The sequence below is a fragment of the Papilio xuthus genome, unplaced genomic scaffold (genome assembly GCF_000836235.2).
Source record: "Papilio xuthus unplaced genomic scaffold, Pxut_1.1 DF826938.1, whole genome shotgun sequence".
In the NCBI taxonomy this organism is placed as follows: domain Eukaryota; kingdom Metazoa; phylum Arthropoda; class Insecta; order Lepidoptera; family Papilionidae; genus Papilio; species Papilio xuthus.
The window spans coordinates 350,740-369,649 of NW_013531711.1; the positions used below are offsets into that span (position 1 = coordinate 350,740).

The following is an 18,910-nucleotide window of genomic DNA, read 5'->3' on the forward strand; positions in this document are numbered from 1 at the left end:
CTGCATCATACTCCTTACTTATATCTTCATATTTTCTCGTCTATCTAAGCTTAATTTATAGCTGCAAATTGCATAATCTATATCTATATAATTAATAAAATTGGTGTGTCTGTATGTAATATTAAAAAGAAATTGATATTTCGCGAACATGGAATATTTACGTTACTAATAACGAAAAAACAATTTTAAAAAATATTGGTCTGTCTATGTGTCTGCAATATCACGTTTGTTCCAGGTAATCTTTAAAACTGGATCGATTAAATGGAAAATAGTTAATGTTAGTTTTGAAATAAATTAAAAAATGGTAAAAATATGTTAATGACCGACCTGCAAAAGTGTACCGTGACAGTAATTCCTTTTGATATTTTGATCGCTTATTAAAGTCAACAATTCTTCAACATGTTGAATGTACCTGAAATGTTATATATACAGTATATATTTTGTTACTTTCATGTAACGTAATAAATTAATACATAAACTCAAGTTTCGTACATCCGTGTATCAAATAGGTTCAACTAACTTATGTTTATTAATACTTACTATGTCTTTCTAATATTATAAAAGCTTATGTTTGGATGGATGGATAGATTTGTACCGTCTCCAGAACGGTTCAATGAAATTTGGCATAAATGTAGAACATGTAATAAAAAACAACCCTTTGTCGTGGATCTTCGTTTCGAGGGCACTCCCCTGGTTGCCTCAGCCAGTATCAGTATTCTCGGCGTTGACATATCGAATGACGTTCAGTTTCGCGGTCATTTGGAAGACAAGGCCAAGCTGGCCTCCAAAAAACTGGGTGTGCTCAGCAGAGCGAAGCAGTATTTCCAACCGGGCCACCGCCTTCAGCTGTATAAGGCGCAAGTTCGGCCCCACATGGAATACTGCTCGCATCTCTGGGCGGGAGCACCCCAGTACCAGCTTCTTCCATTTGACCGCATACAACGGAGAGCGATTCGAATCGTCAACGACCGAGCTCTTACTGATCGGCTCGACACTCTGGCGCTGCGGAGGGACGTTAGTTCCCTCTGCATTTTCTACCGCATATACCACGGGGAGTGCTCTGAAGAATTGTTTGGAACGATTCCTGCCGCCGAGTTCCGTCATCGGACGACACGACAGACCGCCAGGTTCCATCCACACCACCTGGATGGCTGGCATTCCACAACGGTGCGATTCTCGCGCAACTTCTTGCCTCGCACAGCCGCGTTGTGGAACGGTCTGTCCTCGGCGGTATTTCCAAACCAATACGACTTAGGGTCCTTCAAGAAGCGAGCCTATCACCACCTCAAAGGCCGGCAACGCATCTGCGGTTCCTCTGGTATTGTTGATGTCCATGGGCGTCGTTGAACACTTCGGTGTTCCCGCTGCTCGTTTGCCCCCTTCTGTTATAAAAAAAAAAAAAAACATATATGGAAGAACACATAGGTTAAGTTTTTTTCCATTCCCTGAGGACGATAATGGTCACGTAAGTAGAGGGCTAGAAAGAAAGGTATATAAAGAATATCTAACATGTGAGGTGAGAGGAGCGGCAGCAGAGCCTGTGCAGCCAGCTGACGCGTCTTGAGCACTCCGCTGCGAGCACACGCCGACACCACCCACACGAACCTCGACACCTGCACACACCACGCTCACTCACTGCACTCTCACCGTACACCTCATCTCTCTTTCCTTCACCTTGAGGTTGGACACGGTGCCCTCCAGCGCCGAGGGGTACAGCCTGGCCAGCAGCAGCAGGATCGGGAATAGAGATGGCCTCAGCAGGTCGCGACCCTCGCTCTCGTTTGCCTCTGTCAGTTTCTCCTGCATACGTTGAATATCTATATTTAGTTAATCAACAGAAATATTTAGAAATACGATTAATTCAAATAAAAATAAATGACCAGCATGAAGTCGTATAGCTGTGGATATCGCAGGAAGAACATGCGACCCGTCATGCGGTTACGTGCGTGCACCTCGCCCCCAGCACCACCAGCACCACCAGCACCTCCAGCACCTCCAGCACCTCCAGCACCCCGCGCCACGCCGAACACGCGCACCACCAGCGCGCTCAGCAGCAGGGTGGAGGAGTTGCGCTCCTGTACATGGCAACAACACGCATCTGTGACAAATCATTCTCACAAGTACGACAACAGACACATTCATACATTTTATATTTTACCTCCCAGGTGGGGCCATCGAAACCTTTCAGCGCGAGCAGCAGCGCGTCCCCCACGTACGGCGCGACCGCCTGCTGCAGCGCCGAGCACCGCACCAGCGCGCGCAGCACGTTGCTGCAGTGCGCGCGCATCACCGCACCACCCTCACCACCCTCACCACCCGCACCACCCTCGCACAGCTGCATCAACGTCCTCATGCACTCGTGGAAACACTTCGGCTTCTCGCTCACCTGCAGCTCTGTTGTCACCAGCGCCTGGACAACATATTATATAATATACAAATTAATGTCTATAACATGTAGTGTTGAAAAAAATTACATTTCGAACAAATAATGTATGTGCTTTGCCAAACACCAGTTGTTCCTGGTAATCTCAAAAACAGTTGGACCAATTTAACAAGTAAAGTAGTTGATAAACGCTAACATTTACGGGCTACTTTTTTAATTCTGTAATTTAAAAGTGAAGTAACCTGTATCATGAAGGGCAACCCGGCGGAGCGTCGTGTGGCGCACAGCGAGGTGGAGCCCGCCCCGCTCGCCAGCGTGGACATCAGCTCGCGCATCCACCCGCCCGGCAGCGCGTGCAGCATCCCGCTCCGACATCTCCACAGCCTGCAAGTGCCCGCCACCTCAACACGCCGCTCAGACACTTTTATCACAGCGCCATCAGTAATTGTTACCGTACCGCGCCAGGAGGTGGGTGAAGCCGACGTACGCCTGCTCGAAGGCGCCGCGGTGCTTGGTCTCCGCCAGCAGCTTGGTGAAGTGCTCGCCCATGGCCACCACCTGCTGCTGCGTCAGCGTGCCCTGCTCCCCCTCCTCGCCCGCGATGCTCATCCGCGACGCCATGCAGCCCAGCACCAGCGACACCTCCTTTACCGACCTCCACGCGCACAGCAGCACCATCTGCGCGGTCACCGGCCTCATGTCCTCCAACTCCTCGTTCCTGACAAATAGATCACAGTCTAGAACCACAGACTAAAAACATTGCAGCTATAATAAGATCTTTGTGAGCCTGTAAACGGCTAGAAGAGAGAAGGATATTGATACTTTGTATCGTCGGTGTCGGCGAGTAGAGGTCCAGACATGTCCATGGGCAGATGTCCCTCGGGCGAGGAGTTGTTGACGACGCAGGCCACCGCCGCGTTCACAGCGAAGCACGTCTGCACTATCTCCGCTACCAGGAGCGACCACTGCTGCGACTCGGATATGGCTCTACAGACAACAATACCAATGATCGATTAGACTAAGGTGAGAGAGAGAGAGATACAGAATGGTGCAGAAGTTGTGTGACCGTGTATCGAGGTGGTGCAGTATGTGCAGCATGCAGTGCAGCGCGCCGTACATGTGGGCGTGTCGTGCAGCACGCACCACGCTGCGCGCGCACGCACGCACCCCGCCCTCCACCACCTGCAGCAAGCGACGCACTGCTGCGTACTGCACGCACTCCGCCACATCACTGCACACAATATAACCCACCTGTAGTCCGTCACTCCGCCCGCCTCAAAAATAATTTATTAGTAACCTATATATTTTTCCACACTATATTCTATATGTATGCAAAATTTCATCGATATCCGATATATTCAGTCGTTCTAGAAATACCATACATCCAAACATTCGTATTTATAATATTTTTAAGACTAGCTGTCGCTCACGACTCCGCCCGCTTGGAATAAAAAAATACCTAAATGATTTACCTATCTGTTCTTCCAGACCATGTTTTACAATTGTGACAAATTTCATCAAGATCCGTTGAACCGTTTAGGAGATACCTTCTAACAAACATCCATCCATTCATTCATATTTTTAATATTAGTAAGATAGCTGGTAAATGAAATCAGTAGCGGGTTCAACATTGTGTGACATACGTGTGGTATCCTTGTGTCAGTATGTGCGGGAAGCGCGCCACGAAGAGGCGCAACTTGTATGCAGCAGACACGCAGTCCGGGGGCTTCATGGAGGATGCCTGACACAGAATTGACTCCATGTCCATGCCTGCTGCCATTCTCTGACTCTGACATAAACTTAGGTATAGTACACTGCATTTCAGTTGGCACGTCGACAACGAGACTTCTACTTTACAGGATGTGCCAATTCAAACTGCGAATAGTATAAATCATATCAAATTGAGAATTCAGTTTTTTTTGTACTCAGTACTTGTACTTTTGTAATTTTTGAAACGCAATGAATTATAAAAGTTAATTTGTTCACCTCCAGCACATCCTGCGGGCAGGTCTGTAGAATTTCCAATGCGAACACTTTGTTACACTCGTAGCTATCTTCCAGACATTGTAATAAGTTGTCTATGTATTCCGGCTTCCATGTTCTGCAATAGTAGAAGAAATATACATTTTAACAAAATAAGATAAAGAGATATTGTATATTCAGGGCGAGTGAAAAGATTTAAAAAAAAATATATATTTAGCGCCATCTATTAGAAAATTATAAAAACATACCACATTAATAAAAGATAGTTTTTTTTAATTTATATTTGACAAATAATGAGAGACAGAAAGTTTCGGAAAATATCTTAAAGCACCGATTTACCAGTTGGTTAATTTATTTTACTAAAAAAAAATTCAAGTTCTATCGTAAAATGTTTTTGTCTATGGTAAAAATATGAGGATATATCCATGATACCTGTGATATCCCTCGTATCCAGTGCCCTCAGTCCAGTCCAGCAGCTGCAGGGCGACATAGCGCCGGCTGTAATTGGCGCCACACACCAGACATCTGTAGCAGAACTCTCGCAGATCCTCCAGGAAGGTTAAGTAATAATCACCCTTATTGCTATCAGCATTAGGTGCATTTTGCCTTTTCAGTAACTTGTAACTGTCTTCTAGACGTTTCATAAACTGGAATAATTAGTAGTAAAAAATCTTATATTTTACTAGAAAAACTATTTTTAGAAAAAAATAACAACGACAAATAGTGTGAACTAAAAGTAGGAACTTAATAAAAAAAAGTGTAAAAATACAATTTTAAGGCGGTGTGTCAATTGTCATACCTTCTTCATGAGGGAGAGTGTGAGCTGGCGGAGGTTGGGAGCCTGCGCGTTGATATTGTACCTGAGGTACCACAGCACAAGCTGCAACTCCTCGCCAGCGAACACCTCCGTACTCTTCGGAGATTCCACTACTAGTGATAGAGTCAGGATACGAGTCTGGAACAGAACATTTAGTCAAATACACATTTTAAACAAAAAAATATATCTGACTTTTTTTAAACAAGCGGCCACATTAAATCGCTGAAATATCGAGGCTACCACTGTCGATAGACAACCGCAATTGCAAATGCGTTACCTACCTTAAATAGACAGAGGAGAGGATTCACAGAAAAAAAGAATATATTCCCTTGCTATGCATCCGCTCCTCCGTCAAACCCACTTTCCCATCTCATCTTTCCCATATAAAATTAAAAAAGTTGATCGGTTCTAAGAAATAATAGTAATTAGAAAAGAATTTTTTCTGGACTGTCAAAGAAATGTTAAGGTTGTCAACTGTCATGACACATATATAGACTATTGCTATCTCTATTTTGCTCAACTAGAAAGAAAGCGATGGTAATACTGAATGTTAATGTCAATTAAAATTGAATCGTAACCTCATCGACAGCATTAACTGCGGCCATTTTGAGTACGTCGTAGCTAATGAGACCTTTCCACTCCCCCTCGTTTTCCTTCACTTTGCCGACTGCATTGGACTTTCGAACCACGCTCAATAGCATTAAGACACATTTTAGATTTTCACGACCATTCTCATTTGAAGTAGGTAGTTCTTTTATATACGGTAATCTGAAAAGAAATAATGATAATATGTAGAGTAAAATTTAAAAAAAAAACATAAAATATGTTAAAAGTAAATAATTAAATTTGCAGTTTTTGATTCCAGTTTGTTTTAACTTACAGAAAATCTAAGATGTTGGCATCTAACTTGACAGCCTGGAGGAGCAGGTTCTCCAGGATGTGGAGTACGGAGGAGTGGAGGTGGGTGTGAGTGACGTGTGTCAGTATGGGCTGCACCCAGGTGTGGTACATCTCAGCGCTGCTGCACTCGCGGGAATGTCTCTGCAGGAGACTCTCTAATGCTGTTGTCGCCTAATTGTTCAAAATTAACATGAGTAAATTGAAATTAAATATTCCTAGACTAGCACTAGCTGTCGCCCGCGACTTCGTTACCTGCTTGTTTTCTACTCCTGGTTTATATTTTAGCCAAATTCGTTATCCATACGTACGTACCATACATTCATTAGGAAGAAGTAAGGTTAGCAAAGTATATGTCTTTTCAAATGTCTGGTCAGCTCAAGTCTCCTCTTCCCTCATCCCTTAACGCCCCGTTTTATGCAACACTTGCTGTCGGACGCAACTCCGTCCGAGCAGAATTAAAAAAAACCTAATTAAAAACCTATGTGTTCTTCCTGGCTATCTATGGCAATTTCCATAGAGATCTATGCAGCCGTTCTGGGGATACCTTATACTCCTCCTCCATTTTCCTAACCTTCTTCTTTGTTCTCGCGTCTAGTGCGAGGTTCCGAGCGGCCAAGCTACCTGTGACATGAATACTAACACAGGCCTGCACAGCCTGCAGGTCCAGGGCGGCGATGAGGTCGTGCAGAGGTCCGGGCAGTCTGCGCAGCACGCGCCCCGCGCCCAGCTCGCCGCACAGACACGTCACACACACGTAGTAACTCTTGCGACTCTTGTCCAGTGACGACAAAGCCTTGAACAGCTTCTCTAACGCTTTCTCTTCACCTTCTAATCAGATTATATTTCAGTTCATATAGTTAGCATAACTTTTAATTGTAACAAATAATTTCATACTATTAAGATAAAAACTTTTTTCACTTTATAAAAGGTCAAAGTTGTCAGTTTTCACATATCTTAACCCTTGGACCGCCGTGTACACTTTGTTTATCAAAACATGTTCGGCCACTGTTTCAAACTTCAAAATTTTCTTCAGATGTTTTAATTTATTTCTTTCTGAGCAACTATTAGTTGTAGCCTAAAAATAATTAACTACTAAGGTCTAATTAAAGTTCCTTCCTTACCCTTATCTTTAAGATGAGTACAGTACTTGACTATGTGTCCAAGGATCTGCGCGCTAAGGTGACGCACGCTGTCCATGTAGTGTTCCAAATGTGTCCACACAAACACCAGCAGACTGTCTACTAACTGGAGACCGAACTGAGGCTGACAGCTCGGTAGTGTTCGACTGATCTGAACTATTGTCCTTGTCACAGCAAGTGTGAATGTTGAGTCAGAACTTGTTCTGAAATATTTTTTTATTCCTAATATACAAAAAAGCTGGTGAAAACATCACAGCCTGCCATAATAAATTGTAGTGTATTGTGTTTATTGATTTTAAAAAAATATTTTAGTATGCAAGGACAGACAAAGGTTAATATCTAGTATAACTTTAATCCTTTGGAGCTGTTAAAAAAAGGAATGCTAAACGAAGATAAAAACAAAAACAACATGGATAGATTAAGAAATAATTGTTATAAAAGTCACCACTAAAATACCATCATTGTGTAAAGTCACCCACAGCTGGATGTAGAACAGTAAAATATGGTTAGCTACAATTCCTTAAATCAACCTAATTTTTATTTCATGTAACTGTATGTACTAACTTCTCTCCAATAGCCAAGATGTTATTAGTTAAAAGCAGCAGCGCATGCTGATCTCCAACGGTAGTGGTACAGAGATCCTCCGCAGATACCACGGTGGCCAGTGCTGAGTGCAAGCTTAGCCGTGCACTGTTGTTACACAATAGCTCTGAGAACTCCTTGTTGCCACTTGGAGTGAGGATCTGATGGACATTCATAATGGATAAATAATATATGTTTAGTTCAACATGAAAGTAGTATAGTAAAGTGCATTATACAAGAGCTATATTTATGATTTTATGGAATCTGCACTATTTTTTAACTTATATTAAAATAAATTGTATGAATAACGAGGTATATTAAAAGTAAATGTAAAAGTTACCTCACACCATGACTTGGGTCCATTTTCCAAAACATACATAGTCAAAAATAGAATCCCACACACTGACTTTGTGTCCATTGGGACATCATCATCAAATAATAACTCTGTTATATTTAATTTGATTGCATTAAAATGTTTTGTCAACTCGGCATAGTTTTTGTTGCCAATTTTCTGTATAATGTGAAGCAGCAATCGTAGTGTTAAGTGAGCCAAGTCAAAAATTTCATTTTTCTCTGTCGGAGATAAAGTCTTCTGAGTACTGAAAATGATTTCGTTTGATTCTTATTATATTATCCGTGAAATTACTAAGGGTTGTTTTGTATTAACTTAAGCATGATTAAATGGTATTTATTTTACTATTTGATGTTATCAGAAGTAATTTTGTATTGTATTTGTTAACACCTTACCTAAGTGTGTGTACACAACAGGATAAGCACTGTAACAAATATTCTGCAAGTCTAGTTTCCACCAGTTTTATAGCATGAGCACCAGCAGGAAAGTTTTCAATGCAGCTTGCTAATTTTGGTACAGAATCTTTGTACACTTTATACTGAATATTATCAACCGAGAAGTGGTTTGATATCTCCTCGGCTAAAGCTTTCGAAAATGGTTCTTGGAGATGGTCATTCTTCGTTATATATCTGTAGACAGCATTTTAAGTGTTGACATTTTTTTATAAATTCATTTACTTTAATAGTTCATGTTTATTTTGCTTACCTTACAACAAAACATTTAACCGGATGTTTAATTTCAGTGTGAAGGAAAATTAAAACAAGAAAATGGAATGTTTTCTTATCGTACTGATTATTTAAATTGTCTCTCAAAATAAGCAGCTGCTCGTCTACACTGTTGCTGTGGTTGAATTTTTCAAATATTATGTGGCCATCTATTATAATAAAAAAAAATAATAATTTATAAAATATTGACTTAGAGATACTTTGGTCTCATTGGGTTTCATAGGGTGAATGAATTTGAAGTTTAAAACTATCATATTTAAATCTGGCATTGCAGCTTTATTTAAAATAAAAAAAAACTACAAATTTTTATTTATGCCATGCCATATGTTAATATAAAATATATAAATGTAATTTTTTTATTTATTGTGACTCAAAAATAAAATATAAACAGCCAACAATTTTCTTAAATGTGATTTAATTTAATAAAACACAATAAGTATTTAATACATAATTTTAAGTTGTTAAAAAATAATCATAACCTAGTTGATTTATTAAATGTGGTGGTAAAACCACAGGATTAAAAGCTAAAGATCCCTTCATTTTTTTGGAGGTTGTTCCACTTATCCTTAATGTTAATCCATTCATCTTGAACAATATATTTTAAGTCAACGTTAATAACTCAATAAAGTTATGTTAAAACTTTGTTTTGTACACTTGTTAACATTTTAAAAATAATATTGACAATGACTTTTGATAAGTCACATGTTGTTGACATAATATGTTGTTGTTTTTATTATTCGCTCAAAAGAGCAGGCAAAGGAACTAAGCCATACAGCATATACTCTTTGCCATACAGCCTAGATGTTCACATAATAACATTGACAGCGCGAAACCAAAGGGTATATAAAACCAATAACAGGTGCGAAACCAATAACAGTTTTCTGTTTCTGTCAAGTTGTCATGTTGCATTAGTCTTCTAACCTTTCTGCCAAGGTTACTAGTTTTACAAAAATCCAAAATCAATACAAAATTGGTTAAATAGTGGATTTTAATAAAGTGTTGGATAGGTTAGTCGTTGTTGTTTAATAAGTATCACTAGTTTAAAAATATTTTATTCGAATTTAAAAAGTAAGAAGTTCGCAATACGGCCTATGGTTTTTAAATTATGCGATGGCATGCAACAGCTAGGTTTTATTAGTTCTAGTTTCCCAGTATATCGTCAATCGATTGATTTTTCATCGCAATTTCATTTTTTATTGATGCGACATTGTCGTCTTCTGCGGAGCAGAGCGCTCCCAACTTGATCACTGCCGATTGCCGATACCTAAATTATCTCGGCGATGGACAGTGATAGATCAAAATAACGTCGATTATTAGCCAAGGAAAATAATACTACATTGTATGAATTTTTTCTTTATTTTTTTACATTTTAAAGTCTTAAATAATAAGGTCAATAATAAATTACTATTTTTTTTACTATCACACTATGGACCTATTCAGTCTTATCGGGCAGTAGAGCGGTTTCTTTTTCCTCCTTGTCACTGGCAAGTTCTTGTTTCTTCTCCATCTGACATTTGTGCGGGACTTCCTCGATTTTTTCGTCGAGGGCTATCTTCTTAGCGGCTATCCCGTCGCTGTCGTTATTATCCCCTGAAAAAGCACAAAATTTTGATTGAAAGAAATCAAATATTGATAGACAGCTGGATGTAGTCACTGAATTAAAATTTATAACAAATGACATAAGAAATTAAGAACATCGCGGCTTCTTTTCTAAACGGAAGTTGCATATTTTTGCACTATGTTTTTGCATTTAAAGTTAACAATTTAATACAATGAAGCTCGTTTGAGTTAGTTAACAAAGAATGTTAAAATTAAGGTGGGATTAAGGGTTAGCACGAAGCGGGACAGATATTTGTTAAAGAAAACAAATCAACAAACTTGTAACGGAATTCTGCGCAGTCTGTTCATCCGTTACAATGTCAACGGGCCACATACATCATGTATGTATATTTACAGACACAGAGTGTACATAATTTATTAGTTGTTGAATATTTTATGTTGACAAGTCCATCATTATTTAATTTTAAATGTTTAATTTTGCTTTAATCGGAGATCATATATGACCTATCTTTTAGATCGTATGTCTAATTTAATGAATACGTTGACCTTTTTAACCATATGAATTATTTATTTATTAATTTATTAAATTAAAACAAATTAATTATTTCTTTGTATTTATCCATCACCACAAATTATATAAAACAGTAAAAAAAGTTAGCACGGCATGGTAGTGACAGTTCATCAATATTGTCAATCACAGACATTGAGATTGGGTGGTGTCGCGAGAGTACCTGTAGATTTGTGCCTACAGTGTTTATGGCGCTATTGACCGCCGTGGACACTGTCGCCGTTGTGCCATTGATGAGCGCCCCTATAGTACCTATAAGTGTTGTGGCGAAAGTTGTCCACGCCGCGACTACGCAAGCCAAGATACATGCATAAAGTTTACTGTTATTTTTGCTGGAAGATAAATATAATTAGTAAAAGTAAAAGAATAATTTGAAAAAACATGCTTTTTTAAATTGAAAGAGGATTTTAAATTGTCTTTTCTTTGTTATAAAATAAAAACAATCAAATAAAATATAATAAGTAATTGTCATCTTGTACAATTGTGATTAAAATGATAAAATAACCGATCATATGAATGACATACCAGTCGTCTTTAATGATTTAGTCATGGGAGAATATTATATTTGATAGAAAATAAATTATAATAAACAATAATTTCCTTTGTTAGACTAATACGATACTTTATGAAATAAAAGCAAATGAAATAAGATATATATGTGTTATAAATAAAATAATAAAAAGTTTATTATTAAAACTTATTGAAGACAAAGTTGAAGAGTTGAGAGACCCATGCACAATATGTGTTGTTGTTTAGTTTATTTGGTTAACTTACCAGAGTTAACAGAGTTAATGCCGCCGCCGTGGCCTTTCGTAGCGGGAACTGCCTCCTCCTTAATAATCTCCGGAACTACCTCCTCTTTAATGACCTCTGAGGCTGCCTCCTCCTTGATGGCTTCCGGGACTGTCTCTTCCTTGATAGCGTCCTCAATATTCTCAGGCTCTAAAGCTTTCTCAGGCTTCGCAGGCTCAGATTCTATCTCGGGCTTGTCTCTAGGTTTCTCCGGGTTGGAGAAGCTCTGTATTCTCTGTACGACTCCCTTCACAATAGGATTGTTCTGTATAATTTGTCTTATAGGGCCAGGTTGGGATGTCGCCTGGCTTTCTTTAGCGGGTTCCGGGGCTTGTGGCTGGACAGGCTCGGGTTGTGGCTGGGCCGCGGCTGCAGGTTGCACCTGCGCCGGTGGAGGTGAGATGGGTTTGGATGGCACGGGCGCATTGTTCTGCTGCACTGGATCGTTCTCAGGCTTTGTATTGGTGTCGGTAGGCGTTGCAGACGAAGGTCTCACCTGGTTTATTATGTTTTGAATGAATTGATTAGCTTGATTGAACGGGTTCGATTCACTTCCAAAAAATTGACTCAGCTGCTGTTGGAAGTTGTCCCAGGCGGAGGGCGGGCGAGTGGTAGCCTCGTCAGCCTGCGTGCCGGCCGGGGCGGCTGTTGAGCTTTGCTGGTTAAATAATCCCGGAAGTGGGTTCCACGATGGCTGACTGCCGGTGTCGCTCCCGCCGTTTTGGTTTGAGGGATTGGTGAGAGAATTGAATGTATTCTGCATTTGAGTAATCGCTTGTCCCATTGTGTTTGAGAAAAATTGGAATACCTGACCGAGGGGGTTATTAGATGATTGCTCGGCGGGAGGGTTGGGGCTTGTTGCGCCAGTTCCGGTGGGGTTCGCGGCGGCGCTGGCGTCGCCATCGGCCTTCGCTTCCAAAACTTTAACACCTTCGGAGAGAGTTTGCACGCCAACCTCAAAGTTATTTTTTAAGACTATTAGGCGACTTTCGACTTCCTTCAGATTGGCGGCGGCCTCGGGGTCCACGATGACCGCCTTGGCGCTCTGTGGGTTGAGGTAGCTTTGAACCGATTGCTGCAGCTTATCGAGCTGAGCTATGAATTTACTTTGCATATCTTTGATGTCACTTTGGACCGTCTTAAGATGTGCGCTGTTCGATACCCAGTTCTGAAAACCTTCGTTGACATTCGAAACGCTCTTCTTGAAAACATTTTCAGTGTCTAAGAGCTTTTGTTTAATGTCGGCGACGAACCAGTTTCTTTCAATGTACGATTCGGGATTTTGCGTCTCGTGTTGCTGCCGTTGCGGTGGTCCGGGGTTGCTTAGATCAATCTCCAAGCGCTTAATGATCGGACTGGGTTTGTCGTCACTGGGGATGTAATCGTTAGAGTTTTCGTCTATCTTAGCGGGTACAACTGTGTCTTCTACGATCGCGACGGGGATGACATCGGGTACGTTGCGTAATTTCTCAGCATCGGCGTCTTCGAGTGGTGCCACCTGCGCAGGTTGGGCACCGTGCGCGGGCGCCGAGTCGAGCGGGAGGGCGCCAGCGCGGCTCGCGGCCAGGACCAATATCAGTGCGTATAATCTCATTGCGGGCGGCGGACTAACCGGGCCGGCGGAGGCTCCACATTTATAAGAGGGGCCTAACGGTGCCGCCGGCCCTCCGAGCGCGCGTCTCGCTAAATGTTTCTGTCACTATTTGTATTTTACACTATCGGAAGCTCGCGGCTTCACTCTCTCGTATAGACTTATGCACTGAACTAAATACGAAGAAAAGTTTTCTCTTTATTGCGCAAACACCTCCTTTGTAATTATTTTCTTTGACATTGACTTTAAGGTTAGGAAATGTATCTGTTATTTATTATGTATTGTTATTACAATTAACAAAAATACTTTATAGTAAAAATTAAGCATTTTAAACAAACATAAACAAAGAGAGTACTCTTTGTTTATGCTTATTATATATAAGTAATAGTTACCTTTGTATTTCAAAATGACAGAACTAAAACTATTTGTAGCACATTAATCATTGTTGTTTTCAGAAATGAAAAACATAAACTTACAAAAGGTTTGGTCGTAAATACAATACCAAAATACAAAGATGAAAACATACACACAATTTTAAAACATGTAACCTACAGTTTTAAAAAGTTCCGAAGTATTAGTTATCGAGGGGTTGTAAATATAAAATAACGAAGAGAAAGGCATTTAGTCCGCAGTCCTTGCTGAGTTCAGATATTCCGCGAAGTCGTAAATCTATTTGCATAGTTTGACATGTTAATAATAGTTGTTCTAACAAATGTTTAAGTGTCAACGGTTTTTAACTCTTGTTTCATATTTAACTTAAAATATCTCTATTAAGTCGGCAATTATGTTTGGCTATTCTAATTTATGTCTTTATGTCTTTTAGATTTTTATGATTCTCCTTTATTTGTCCACCACTTTTCTTCATAAATGTCTACTGTTTGTATATACAAAATTGTAGTGATCATCAAAGTAGAGTGGGATGCAAAAGTTAATCGTTTTCGTTGTTTTATTGACGCTGTTGTATCGCTGTTATGCATAATTTGATTATTAGATAGTTGCGGGTCACTTAAAATCACTTAAGGCGAAACGAGAAATCGTTCCTTTTTTTAAATTAAAAGAAATAAAAACATATCTTGTTCCCTTGGTAACAACAATGTAAAAATAAAAAGGAAAATAATAAAATAAGAGCTTTTGATACATTTGAAGGCGGTCTTTGAACTTACCGGTTTGGGATTCGATCCCGCGGAGAACACGGAATGTTTTATCTGAAGTTTGGTAACCTGTTCGCATCTCGTTATCTGTTATGAGGCAAGACTTCTGTCTTACACACTCTTAATGATTTTTACTTTACATTTGGAAAATGTCAATGTCTCTTTACAGGAAAATCATAAAAAGATTTGAATAAAACCTCATTTTGTGCTTAAAATTGCCATTTTATAAAATTCTAGCTGTCGCCCGCGACTTCCTTCGCGTGGAATTTCAAAAAAACTTAATTAATGGCCTATGAGTTCTTCCAGACTATTTTCTACATCTGTCCCAAATTTCAGCGAGATCTGTGGAGCCATTCTGAATATATCTTCAAACATCCATCCATTCATCTAAACATTCGCTTTTATAATATTACAGTAAGATCTTAGTACTTATTGCGCTTAAGAAAATAAAATCTAGTACTTAATTATTTTATCAAGTTGTAAAGTGAAACATACTGAATAACTTGAATAGAATTATTGTTAAATTTAAGAGATCTCTGTGGTGTTGTTTGGTTAAGACGATGTTTAATGTCTTCTTTTTGTAAAAAACCATTCAGTCAAAGCGCTACAGAATAGAAATACACAATGAAGAAAAGTATACCTATCTGCAACTATGAAGGTGCTTGAAACTATGTTTTACTAGATAAAGCTCTATTTTCCATGTTTTTAACGTAGTAAATACTCGTACATACATACGTACATAATGAAAGCAAACGGGTTAGCTCAACTAGCAACTGATGTTGACTCTAGGAATATTCCTATTCCTTTCTACTCCAAATCTACTTTGTACGTAGAAAGAAATCGGACTTGTATATAATTTATTACAATTTAAAACGGAATAAAAATAAAAATAAAATACCAAAGTTTCCGATTTTAAATGTACAAAGTAAATAAAAAACCACTGATTAAAGTTATTCTTTCTCTTTTGATTTCTTTAATCAGGAATCATACGAGATGGTATAAAAATGGTATGGTCAGTTGTCGGGTCAATCACCGTGTCCCCGCGCGCCCCCTGCCGGCCCCTCGGGTCGTAACGTCGACAAAAACACGAAATTAACATCCTCGTGTGTTGGGAGAGACACAGTTATAATGGTCAGATCAAATCGCCACTCGTTAGCCTGTACCTTCGGAGATAAACTGAACAATGTTAAGAGCCAGTTTGTTAACTTATCTCTTGAATAAGTTATTAAATTTTATGATATAAAACTTCAAAATAAACTTTTATGTGTACAGAATATGCGGTGATTTCAAATATCAATTATCTGCTAAAATGAAGCTTTTTCGATTTAGTTTCAGGTTTAAATGTATTTTCAATCCACTAAGCGATTTTATATTGTTCATATCAACAATATGAACAATATAGTGAAGAAATAACTATGTACTTAGTGCAAAGCTATATTTATATTCGCAAAATACTGTACATTGTTCTAGGAGATGTTTGTGTTGTGGGTCAGTGAGTTAGTACAAACTGCGCGTGCGCTGCATACCAACCCAGTTCGCATTGAGATGGTACGGCCGCGTCTCTGTGATTATTTTTCAACCATATTTAATTGTTTTTAGCTATAACTACAAAATAATAGCAATAGTTACCACATACTCATATGGAATTTATAATTAGAATTCTTGTTCAAAGATTGTTCGGGTAATAAAGAAAAATTTAAAAATAAAAAAATGTTGTAAGAAAATATAATGTAAATTTGAGATATTTTAAGGTACTTTATAGCTTTTGATCGTTGTATTTTATACATTTTATATTTGGGTTAATTTCAATAATAATTGTACTGAATTAAAAAGTAGTGTGACCATACGATTTGACTGAGAATTCCACTAAAAGACTACTATATTAGGTATAGAGTAACGCATCAGAGTGGTTAAATCCACTAAGATAATTAACTTAGCTATTTAAGCCGCCTACATATCTTTACTTTTAGCTACACAATTTTGTTACTGTTCATTGAATTGTACAGTTCTTAGTATTTCCTACAGTTGTGTAGACATAAATTATCTTGATTTTCATGCTAAATTTATTGTCACTTTAGGGTTTTGGCTGCATCGCTCTCGAAAGAACCCTATTACATTTTTGTACAGGTTAACGACCTGAAAAAAAATCAATTCAACAAAGACCAGAATTCTTAAAAAAAAAATGTTAAATAATATCAGTTTATTGGAGCTCCATCATAAATATATAAGAATTTTGTTTATAGATTTCATATATTCATGTATACATTAGTCCTATACAAACATTTTATGTATAAACTTAATTGATTGATATCTCTGATAGAGTCCTTAACAAGTCGTTTGATTTACGCTGAAAGTATTATATAAGTTTAATTTAATTATGCTTTGTTGTTAACTTGTTAGGATCATATTTACTGCCAATTATTAATTTTACATAAAAGGAACTAAACTATCAATTAAACGACACTTAGTGTAGCAGTTCTATTAACATAAACATCGATCTAAACACTAATTGTTGGTGGGCTGCGTATGGCAACTTTTACTATAAGTTGGACGTCAACAGGAAAACATAAGTTAGAAGTAACTTATTTCCTCTCACAAAGGTCGGGTTCATCGACCGTGTTTACATAAAGCCGCTATATTTATTATTGGTTTATAAAAACTGGTTAAACGAATTCATTTAAATATGTATATTTAATTAAAAAATAACGGTAACTTGTTCTCCAAATATTTTGTAATATGTTTATTTGATCATGGAGTTAATTTCTACTTAACATTGGAACCGGATTTATTAATTTTTGCTTCTTAACAAACGTAATTAAAACAGGGTTGAAATTTCATCAAAATTCGGAGTTGGCTAAATTATTTATTTATTTATTTATTTATTTATTTATTTATTGGAAGACCAACAGCCATTTTTACAAATTAAGTACAACAATAGTTAGTAAACATATAGCCAATTATAGGTCCTCGCCGATAGTGGCATTTTACACAAATGTTTTAGCGCGAACAGATATTATACATTAACAAGAGTCAAAAAGCACAAAAAGAATTACAAGATTACAAAAAGAAAAGCTTATTAGTTTAATTATGTTTGTTCTTTAGTTTATTACTTTGTTCTTGACGAAAAATTTCCGATAAAAAGCCTGCTTAATAGAATTACTTGTAGAATTAAATATATCTAAGGTGGAACTTTTAGAGTGATTGTTAACAAAGAAGCCAGCTCGTAACATAAATGAATTTTGTCGATAATTAGAAAATGCCATAGGAAGATGAATAGGAGTGTGATGGCGTGCTGATTTCTTTGGTACATTAAACGATATTTTAGAGAGAAGAGAGGGACAGTCAATACTACCGTTTATAATATTTAACATAAATATTATGTCTGCCACTTCGCGTCGAACAACAAGAGGGAGAATATGAAATTTACCGCATAAATTTAGGTAATCTTGAGAGCGAAAATTATAATTTAGCCGGAAGCATAAATACTTAATAAATTTTTTCTGTATGTTTTCAATCCTAGAGATGTATATGTTATATCGCGGGTTCCACACTTGACTGGCGTACTCGAGTATACTGCGCACGTAACTACAGTACAATATTTTGTAGGTTTTCGCTTCCTTGAAGCTATGTGACGCACGCATTACGAATCCTAGTGCCTTATATGCTTTAGATATAATGGTATCGATATGATTATCAAACAATAATTTGTGGTCGTGGATAACACCCAAATCTCTGACCTGGAGACATCTTTCCAGCCTCGTCTGTTTAATTGTATAATCGAATGCGATCGGGTTAGTTTTCCTGCCGTATGTTACAACCAAACACTTCGAGGGGTTTAAGTCTAATTTATTTTGAATGCAGTAGTTGCTGAGACGATTTAAGTCTGACTGCAGCGCGACAGCGTCATCAGAATTAGAAATATTAGTAAATATCTTCATATCGTCTGCAAAGCATAGTACCTGTGAATGATGGAAACATTTATCTATGTCGTTTACAACGATAAGGAACAACAGAGGCCCGAGCAAGGAGCCCTGCGCTATTCCGCTAGGCAATGGTATCCAACTAGATATATAGTTATTTATGACAACGGCCTGCGATCGATTGGATATGTACGAGGAAAACCATCTAAGGAGGTCTCCCCGTATGCCCATCAGTTGTAGCTTGTACAGCAACACCCCATGGTCAATTCGATCGAAGCACTTGCTATAATCTGTGTAAACGACATCGACTTGCTTCCCATTGTCCATCGCGTCAGTTATGAAGTCGTTAAGCATAACGAGATTGGAGGTGGTCGACCGACCTCGAAGAAACCCATGCTGGACGTGACTAAATGAGTGTTTTATGGCCGCGTATAGCTGATTGTATAT

At 38.5% G+C, this 18,910-nt stretch overlaps 2 protein-coding genes across 4 annotated transcripts in view; both read right to left on the reverse strand.

Moving 5' to 3' along the window:
• Positions 1-9,627, reverse strand: part of THADA (Thyroid adenoma-associated protein homolog) — a 15,389-nt gene extending 5,762 nt beyond the window's left edge. The window contains exons 1-23 of one of the 3 annotated variants that reach the window (XM_013317512.1): positions 9,361-9,627; positions 8,862-9,030; positions 8,552-8,785; positions 8,145-8,403; positions 7,787-7,965; positions 7,205-7,425; positions 6,724-6,911; positions 6,064-6,254; positions 5,762-5,951; positions 5,166-5,321; positions 4,799-5,013; positions 4,370-4,484; positions 4,027-4,172; positions 3,450-3,614; positions 3,206-3,370; positions 2,841-3,101; positions 2,626-2,767; positions 2,159-2,410; positions 1,881-2,075; positions 1,675-1,800; positions 1,510-1,613; positions 328-412; positions 11-61 (exon numbers count right to left, since the gene is read on the reverse strand). In XM_013317512.1, the coding sequence (XP_013172966.1) occupies positions 56-61; positions 328-412; positions 1,510-1,613; positions 1,675-1,800; positions 1,881-2,075; positions 2,159-2,410; positions 2,626-2,767; positions 2,841-3,101; positions 3,206-3,370; positions 3,450-3,614; positions 4,027-4,172; positions 4,370-4,484; positions 4,799-5,013; positions 5,166-5,321; positions 5,762-5,951; positions 6,064-6,254; positions 6,724-6,911; positions 7,205-7,425; positions 7,787-7,965; positions 8,145-8,403; positions 8,552-8,785; positions 8,862-9,030; positions 9,361-9,466 (3,870 nt within the window). In that variant the 5' untranslated portion in view covers positions 9,467-9,627 and the 3' untranslated portion in view covers positions 11-55. Of the gene's footprint in view, positions 1-10; positions 62-327; positions 413-1,509; positions 1,614-1,674; positions 1,801-1,880; positions 2,076-2,158; positions 2,411-2,625; positions 2,768-2,840; positions 3,102-3,205; positions 3,371-3,449; positions 3,615-4,026; positions 4,173-4,369; positions 4,485-4,798; positions 5,014-5,165; positions 5,322-5,761; positions 5,952-6,063; positions 6,255-6,704; positions 6,912-7,204; positions 7,426-7,786; positions 7,966-8,144; positions 8,404-8,551; positions 8,786-8,861; positions 9,031-9,360 lie in introns of those variants that run through there. The other 2 variants (XM_013317510.1, XM_013317511.1) reach the window with 2 other exon arrangements.
• Positions 9,628-10,221: 594 nt separating this feature from the next.
• Positions 10,222-13,399, reverse strand: LOC106121819 (RNA polymerase II degradation factor 1-like). Its single transcript, NM_001312164.1, is given in 2 exon segments — positions 10,222-10,471; positions 11,784-13,399. Coding segments are annotated over 2 exon segments (1,770 nt in total). The 5' UTR covers positions 13,396-13,399; the 3' UTR covers positions 10,222-10,313.
• Between the last annotated feature and the right edge of the window lie 5,511 nt (positions 13,400-18,910).